Here is a 9,450-nt window from a genome sequence, read left to right on the forward strand (position 1 = left end):
CACCTTGAGATATAAGTTCTAAGGTCTCAGTATAGTTACAACGGGTGCCCCACCCTTCAAACCGAAACACATTACTGCTTCACGGCAGAAATAGGCAAGGTGGTGGTACCTACCCATGTGGACTACAAAGGTTCTACCACCAGTAAATTACTGTTTAGTAAAATGCACGCGTAAAATTTGGATAAGCTATTCTATACTCAAAACCAGAAAGCACAACTGATTTAAGTCAAAAACTACGATGATAGTACCAAGCCAATATCATTTCACGACACGGTGTTTTACACCAACTTTGCACGTTTGAATCTAATTCGTGTAATTATTCGTTCTGTTATAAGACGGCCCTGTACCCTTTACTGCTGACACATCTCTATTTCCCTGCTCAGTCAGTGTTTCTAGTGGCCAGCAGTAAACTACAATTCCCATTAGCCTCAGTCCATTTTCGATCTCCGTCGTGACAACACGTTTGTTGGTTTAAAAGTTTTTTTTAAAAAGGCAATATCCAGAACCCGTATAACAATTTGGTGGCAGCTAAAAGGGATTTTAAATATCCCAGGACGTCTCCCAAGTGACTTGTGAACCAAAGTGACATAAAAGTGGAAAAGTGTTTCTTCCCGCGACTGGACTGGACTCACCATCACCAACGGAACAACACCTTCGTAATGTTTTATCAATTATCCATTATATATCTGTAAGTGTCTCAAAATATTTTCGTGAAGTGAATCTGAACACTATCAACGCCAAAAATCACAATCAGCAATCAGCCGCTCGCTCAAGTCTCGCGTTATCGGCCGCATTCCATTGAAACAATAACCGAGCCGAGTATTTTGTTATGACTACCAAAGAGGAATCCAGACGCCTTAAACCGGACGCTGATAACATGGATTTAAACATTCTATTCAAATTTATTAAACCTTTCGATGGAACACGAGAAAGGCTAGTGCCGTTCATCAACAACTGTCAGAGTGCCTATGACCTAGCAACCGACGCAAGAAGACCCGCCTTATTAAAATATATACTAAGTCAATTAGAGGGCAAAGCGGAAAGTGCTTGCTCAATTAAAGAATTCGAAACGTGGGAGCAGCTTTCCGAGTTTTTGACCACTCAGTTTGGTGAAAAGAAGCACTATTCTGCTTTGCTCTCCGATCTACAGAGTTGTTATCAAAACAACGACTCGGTCAATCAGTTCGCATTACGAATTGAATCTTGCCTATCCAAACTATTAACTGAAATTAACATTTCACTAAAAAAGAAAAGCGAACTCGTTGGTCGCGTCGCTGCTATGCAGGATTTAGCCTTACATCATTTTGTCATGGGCTTAAAGCCCCAAATTTCCACAATCGTTAGATGTCGTGACCCAAGTGACCTAAATGAAGCTATCAACTTTGCCCTTTCCGAAGAGAAAATTTTAGAGGCCTCGCAAAGGAAGCATAACTTTATTCTGGGGCCCTCTAATAAAAACACGTATTCACGTCCCAATTACCGACCAAACCAACCTAGAGATTACCATCAGTTTAGACCGACAACGTTTAACCACAACATAAATCGCCAGTCAACCAATAACACCAACCCAAGCAGTAACAGTTCGTATTTCTGCAGATACTGCAAGGCCAACGGCCATACTCTTGAAAACTGTCAGAAGCGTGAATTCAACAACAAAAGATTTCAAATAAACCAAAATCCGCGCACTTTCCAACCTCGACTAAATAATGTCCCTACTAATCGTATTAATTTCACAGAACATCTCACGAGTACCCATGACGTAATCCACGATGATAACGATGAAGGAATAGACACAGTCGATACTTTAAACTAGATCCTGGCTCGCGTAGGTGCTGTCCGGGTCAATATACAAAAAGCAGCACATTTAATCAGCCCCAAACTGACAGACTTAACCTTATATCCAAGTCTAACCGACAGGGTAACCAGCCCCAAACTGACAGACTTAACCTTATATCCAAGTCTAACCGACAGGGTAACCAGCCCCAAACTGACAGACTTAACCTTATATCCAAGTCTAACCGACAGGGTAACCAGCCCCAAACTGACAGACTTAATCTTATATCCAAGTCTAACCGACAGGGTAACCAGCCCCAAACTGACAGACTCAATTCAAACAAATCTAGCACTCTGAAACCAACATCTGAGAAAGGAAACCTTAGGCCATCAACTACTGTGCCAACGCCGGCACTCTCCAACTGTAAGGAAATTTACGAAATTAATATCGATACCTCAAAGAAGTTATTACCTCATGTGCTGGTGGAATCACCAGTGTCCGACATTCCACTCACACTCTTAGTGGACTCAGGATCTGCCATTTGTCTACTAAAACAATCATGTGTTCTCAAACAACCACCTATAACTCCCGAACCAATAAATATAAAAGGCATCGATCCCGGCGAAGAAGCCACCCCTACATTAGGTTACTTTAATCTAAAATTTAAAATCAATGACAACAAATTAATAAACCATAAATTTCACTTAATAAAAAATATAAACCTACCCTATGATGGTATCATAGGAAACGATTTCCTAACAGCTAACAGTTGCAATATTGACTATAGTCGCGATGTCCTAAAAATAAATCGAAATGAAATCAAAATACACTTCTTCGATCAATATTATATCATTCCCCCACGTACGGAAACAGTGATTGAATGTTCCGTCGTAAATCCAGAATTAAAAGAAGGTGTTATAATAGATCAGCACCTTTCCAAAACACTCCTTACGGCAAACTGCCTTGTAAAGGTAAAAGAAAACAAAAGAGTAAACATTCCAGTCGTTAATATTTCTAACAAACCTACTAAAATCAGACGTAACCTTAAATTAAAACTAGATGAAATAGACACCTACCCAATTCAGACTCTCCTGAACGTCGAGAATGTAACTAGACGTACAAAAAAGGTACTAGATTCTTTAAGAACATCTCATTTAAATCAAGAGGAAATTGATGCCCTTCTTAATCTATGTTCAGATTACTCTGATATATTTCATCTTCCTGACGAGCCTTTATCCTTTTCTCCAAGCATCCAACACGAAATTAAAACCACTAATGACATTCCAATCCACACTAAATCATATCGGTTCCCGGAATGCCATAAACAAGAAGTAGAAACCCAAATCAATAAAATGTTGGACCAAGATATTATCACTCCATCTTCCTCTCCTTGGTCCTCCCCCATCTGGGTGGTTCCTAAAAAAGCTGATGCTTCCGGCCAAAAGAAATGGCGGATAGTAATCGACTATCGGAAACTCAACGACATAACTGTCGGTGAAGTGTACCCTATCCCTCAAATGACTGAGATACTCGACCAATTAGGAAAGAGTCAATACTTCAGCACCCTCGACCTTTCATCTGGATTCCATCAACTTCTAATAAAACCGGAAGATGCACCCAAAACAGCCTTCTCTGTCCCGCAGGGACATTTCCAGTTCAACCGGATGCCCTTCGGCTTAAAAAATGCCCCGTCCACATTCCAAAGACTGATGAATACATGCCTCACAGGCCTCCAAGGGTCTCGTTGCTTCTCGTATCTCGATGATATTGTCCTATATGCGTTTGACCTTAAAACGGCCATCCAGAATCTCAGAGTCGTATTCGAAAGACTAAGAAGATTTAATTTAAAACTGCAGCCCGAAAAATGTGAGTTCCTTCGGAAAGAGGTAACTTACTTAGGTCATATAATCACAAGAGACGGCGTTAAGCCTAATCCTGACAAAGTCAAGGCCGTAACCCAATATCCAGTCCCAAAATCACAGAAAGATATCAAATCTTTCTTAGGCCTTGTATCATATTACAGGCGCTTTATTCCCGACTTCTCTAAGCTTGCTAAGTCTCTTACTTCGCTTTTAAAAAAGGACACCCCATTCAATTGGACTAATGAACAGCAACTTAATTTCGAAAATCTAAAAAATAAACTAGTAGAAGCACCCATCCTTATCTATCCTGACTTCAATTCACCTTTCCTGTTGACCTGTGACGCCTCTAACTATGCGATATCGGCCATCCTATCACAAGGACCTATAGGGCGAGACCGCCCAGTCTCATACGCATCACGCACCTTAAATAAAGCCGAATGTAATTACAGCGTGACTGAAAAAGAATGTCTAGCAATAGTGTTCGGCACCAAAACATTCCGACCTTACCTTTATGGTCGTCGCTTTACGATCATAACAGACCACAAACCTTTACAGTGGCTATTCAATTGTAAAGATCCTGGATCTCGTCTTATTCGTTGGAGACTAAAACTTGAAGAATATGACTATGACATCAAATACAAAAAAGGGAAAACTAATTGTAACGCCGACGCCTTATCACGTTTCCCTGTAAACCCAGTAGAAAGTCTATCGCCCAAACCCACTGAAGAATCAAACCTACCAGTCGACCCTGATGCAACAAAGGACAATCACTTGAAACCATCTGAAGACCAAAACGTTACTAATCCAAATTCTACCCAAGTCGAACCTACACCAGAAAGCGAACTCATCGACCTCGGTCCTCTTAGCGACATAAGTCCTTACGATGACTGTCCATTAGATTTCAGCCCACTCGGTACCCCTCTAGAACCCAACGATAATAACGAGGTCATTGATCCTCTAGCTATCCTAGAGTCATCAAATGATGACTATCCTAAATTTTTAAAAGCTATGTCCAATAAATCCAATACCCTTACCTTCAACACGAACATAAAAGAACATAACCAAAGTATAATGAAAAGCTCTTGTAAAATCATAATAATACCCACATCTATTGACCTTGACGAATCAAACCCATATATCGAAGAAATTTTAAGTAATAACGAAAATTCAGACAACATCATTAACGACGAAAAGGAGCTTTATACATTCAAAAAATTCTCAAGCTCCGGGAAAACCTTCTACCTTCTCTTCACAAAAGTTCACCACTTCGATGAATCCTCATATAAGGACATATTCAACACATTAAAGAAATCTAGAGACGAAATTATGCTCACCGAAACGACAACAGAAATAGCTATAACAGATTTCAAAAATGTTTTCGAAAAATTATCTTTTACCAAAATATACAATATGATAAATTATCTTTTCCATGACACTAATATCGCAGTCAACATTTATCACGATTCCATAATTTACCCCACACTGAGCGAAATACCTAAAATCCTGAAAGAGAATCACAACATACCTATCGCTGGACATCTAGGTTCATCTCGCATGTATAATAGAATTAAGGAGAAGTATTTCTGGAAAGGAATCAGATCCGATATAGACAATTACGTCAAACACTGCTCTCTATGCCAATCCAACAAAGCCCTACGTAAAATAAACCGAGCGCCAATGCAAATAACCACTTCCTCAACAAAACCCTTTGACCGAATTAGCATTGATATCGTTGGCCCTCTACCAGAAGCCGGTACTATCCAATTGCGGTTTATACTCACGATTCAAGATGACTTAACGAAATATTCTTGTGCCTACCCTATATCCAATGCTACGGCAGAAGATACTTGTGAATGTTTGGTGCACTTTATTTCAATATTCGGAATCCCTAAAATGATCGTGACCGACCAAGGCACAAATTTCACAGCTGACCTCTTTAAAAAGACCTGTGAATTCCTTAAAATAAAACAAATATGGGCTTCACCATATCACCCACAAACCCAAGGTGCACTTGAACGCAGCCACTCCACTCTTAAAGAATATTTAAAGTCATTTATCAACGAAAACCAAAACAACTGGCATAAATACGTTTTTACAGCAATGTTAGCTTACAATACCAATGTCCATACTACAACCCAGTTCACTCCCTACGAACTCCTGTTTGGCCACAAACCTTTCATACCAGACTCCATTTATGAACTCCACTCTGACACGACTTATCCCGAATACCTGAAAATGTTAAACCATAAACTTCGCCTATCAAGAGAGAAAGCACTCCAGAATATTCAGGCATCCAAGGAAAGATCAAAGGAATACTATGATCGACACACTCGAATTGTAAAATATAAAGTTGGAGATTATGTTTACCTAAAAAATCACCTACGACTAAGGAAAGCTCTATCACCCGTATGGAAAGGACCTTATAAGATAGTCAAAATCCATGGTAACAACACCTTATCCCTATTAATAAACCGTCGACATGTTAAACATCACTTTGATGAGGTCAAAATTGCACATGAAACGGGAAATAGATGATTGTATAAAGAAAACTAAATCTAATAACAATTACCTACCTTTATTGTTCTTCTTGCAGACTCTCGATCTGTAATCCTATCCTGGGAAATGAAAAGGAAGAGTACACTCATACTATCACCTCGAGCCCTGGCGTCTATTTCGACCCGTATGGAGTTGCAAAAATTATGAATGACCACATTCACATCGTCATTCCATTTGACATATCCTTTGCCCCAATCCACATAGATAACATTAAAAACGTCTTTAGTACTATACGCTACCTCTGTCAACAAAGTGAATCTATCAATCACTTTGAATGTCATAACTTGATTCAACCACTTGACTCCCTATTCAAAGATATTATCCGAGACTTTGAATCCATTTCACATCTGACACCTTCTAATTTAAAACGTTCTGCTTGGTTTGCTGGTATTGGAACTGTTTTCAAACACATCTTCGGAACCCTAAATGAAGATGATGCACATAAATATAATAGAGCTATTGCTAAAATTCAACAAGCCAATAAGGATATCAATTTCAATCTGAAACAAAGTATTTACATTTCTAAATCAGCTATTTCAAACTTTAACGCTACTATAAATGAACTTAATAAGAACCAATTCTTACTTGATGAAGCTATCAAAAAATTATCTCTTTCAGTTAAAAACATCTCTGTGGTCACTAATTCTGTTAGCTTTAGAACAAACTTAGACGAAATTATAAATGTGTTGCAAGGCAATCTGTTAACACTTTCATTCAAAATCGAAGACCTTGTAAACAGTGTCCTGTTTTCAAAAACAAATACTCTTCATCCTTCTATTGTTACTCCTAAGCAATTATATGTAGACCTAGTTAGTAATGTTAAGAACTTACCTAGATTTAAGGACTTCCCTGTAGAATTGAACTTAGATAATATTAATATCCTAATGAATCTTGCAGAAATAGTATCATATATCGTCGACAACAATCTTGTATTTGTAGTCAAAATCCCTCTCGTGAATATAGAGACTTACAATTTATATAAAGTTATACCTATACCTGTACCGCACAACCCTAAATCTCTAAATTCATTTGCACTTGTAACTGCAACGAAACCATTCATTGGAATTAGTGAAAATAAGAAACTATACTTTACCCTTGATAGAATAAGTTCCTGTAAGATAATCATTGGACATAATTATATTTGTAACCTTGTAGACACATTCAGTGTTGTCAATCATCCAATTTGTGAAACGGAAATCATCACTAAAGCTTTAGAAACTTTACCTGAAACTTGTACTACGAAATTCATATACGGAACAGTGGATATCTGGCATGAGCTAAATAATAACAAATGGATCTATGTAGAATCAAACAATGAAAAGTTGACTATTGAATGTGACCGTAAAATAACAGATACTATAATATCCGGAACTGGAATACTTACCTTGAATCCAGGTTGCACAGCATTCTGTAAAGAAAATAAATTAGAAGCAAAAAATACTTACAAAATTGATGTTAATCCTGTTGTTTCAAATTTTAATATAATTAAGGACATTTGTTGTAATGTAATGAAGTTCTCCAAAATGAGCATCGATGTATCAATACCCCAGTTGCGCTATGTTAACCTTGACAATTTGAATGTAATTCACGATTTACCTATTAAGCCAACCGATGAAAGTTCCGATGATTTCCTGGATGATCTTTCTGATTATGTTAGTTTTAGTTTTAGCATAGTTTCATTTTTTATAATTTTAAGTTCTATTGCTATTTTCTATTTTGTAAAAACCAACAAATGTGTCTTTCGTAAAATACTTTCAATAACAAAAGAACCAGATAGTATTTCTACAAGCTCACCAGCTCCTCACCCTCAGCCTCGTCTCCGTATGGAATAAACTCCCACTTACCATCAACTTACCTTTTCTTTCGCAAACTTACTTAAACCCGTAAGTTTACTCTTATGCGGGGGGTTGTTATAAGACGGCCCTGTACCCTTTACTGCTGACACATCTCTATTTCCCTGCTCAGTCAGTGTTTCTAGTGGCCAGCAGTAAACTACAATTCCCATTAGCCTCAGTCCATTTTCGATCTCCGTCGTGACAACACGTTTGTTGGTTTAAAAGTTTTTTTTAAAAAGGCAATATCCAGAACCCGTATAACAGTTCGTCAAGCTCATCACCGACATCTATTTAAATTTAGTATAATGTATCACTGTGCTAATAAAGAATTAGCATAATTTTGATAACTCCAATGACCCCCCACGGCAGTGACCATTTACGGTAATTAAATATTTTATACCAAAATTTTGATACCGAATTTATATAAATAATAGAATTAAGATAAATAATAATTGTACACCAAATATAGGGTTCATGTCTTTCGGTTTTCAAAGAAATAAACCTGTTTATTTTCTATGATTTCAAAATGAAAATTAATTTTAAATATGTTCCCTGTATAGTCAACATATTTTTTTATGCTGGCTTTTTTTTTCAGATTCGTATTTATGTTTATCCAATTAAAGATAAATATTGCTTATTGAACAGTCATGGTGTATTTAAAAAATAATAATTGGAATGGTGATATTTTTAGCAGTTCTTGTCACAACTCAGCAACAAATCTACGTAGCTATGTATTTTATTCAGTACGATAACTTGTGAAACGAAATAAGCATTAAGATGCACAATGCTAATTCTGCTTAATTTTGTCAGGAGAAAATATAAATTAAGTTGCAAAACCAGACTAACAAGAACAACTCGAAATTGAGGTACGCAATCACGTTTATCAGCAGTCAAAATCTTCACCAAGTATTTTCATCCGAAACCAGAATATTAGAAAAGTTTTTCGATCCGCTGAATAGTGCCGGCTACGTGAGACACAAATATTGCAACGAAACCTCGGATTATCCGCTGGCTCCGAGCCAGTTCACAATATGTAAGCGGAGTTTTCAATTGAGACGTTTAGACGTAAAACTGTAAGTACTGAATTTGCAATTGAGTTCGATCGTTGATCAATTTAGTTTGATCGAATTATGTTTGGTAATTAATAACCGAATTTAAGAAGTTATCTTTGATATCCGTGATATTATGATGAAATTTTTACATTAATTGTCTACAAATTTAGTTCATTACTTATTTGAATAGACAAACAAATTAATAACCCAATATTCTATATCAAAAATTCGTGTATGGGAATATATTTACCGTAATGCCAAAAATCTACATAGTGTCTAAAGGACTAGGGCATGTGTATAATATGAATGCATCTGCAATATCCACACAAGATGTTTATGATATTTGTGCCATCTCAGTAAGATTTACTCAT

At 37.2% G+C, this 9,450-nt stretch overlaps 2 protein-coding genes across 2 annotated transcripts; both read left to right on the top strand.

Annotated features, from left to right (window-relative positions):
- Positions 1-344: 344 nt before the first annotated feature.
- LOC149499866 (uncharacterized) lies at positions 345-1,813 on the top strand. The gene has a single exon (XM_089738323.1). The coding sequence runs from the start codon at positions 830-832 to the stop codon at positions 1,811-1,813; it is 984 nt and encodes a 327-aa protein (XP_089594449.1). The 5' UTR covers positions 345-829.
- Positions 1,814-5,507: 3,694 nt separating this feature from the next.
- On the top strand, positions 5,508-8,296 carry LOC114241455 (uncharacterized). Its single transcript, XM_028172277.2, has one exon. It carries the CDS (start codon positions 6,336-6,338, stop codon positions 8,022-8,024), a length of 1,689 nt encoding a protein of 562 aa, XP_028028078.2. The 5' UTR covers positions 5,508-6,335; the 3' UTR covers positions 8,025-8,296.
- The last annotated feature ends 1,154 nt before the right edge of the window (positions 8,297-9,450 follow it).

Source organism: Bombyx mandarina, chromosome 25, assembly GCF_030267445.1.
Source record: "Bombyx mandarina strain Sakado chromosome 25, ASM3026744v2".
NCBI classification, from domain to species: Eukaryota; Metazoa; Arthropoda; class Insecta; order Lepidoptera; family Bombycidae; genus Bombyx; species Bombyx mandarina.

Bases quoted from the DNA above. Each gene is read 5' to 3' on its own strand.
- LOC149499866 (XM_089738323.1), top strand. From the start codon at position 830: ATGACTACCAAAGAGGAATCCAGACGCCTTAAACCGGACGCTGATAAC.
- LOC114241455 (XM_028172277.2), top strand. From the start codon at position 6,336: ATGAATGACCACATTCACATCGTCATTCCATTTGACATATCCTTTGCC.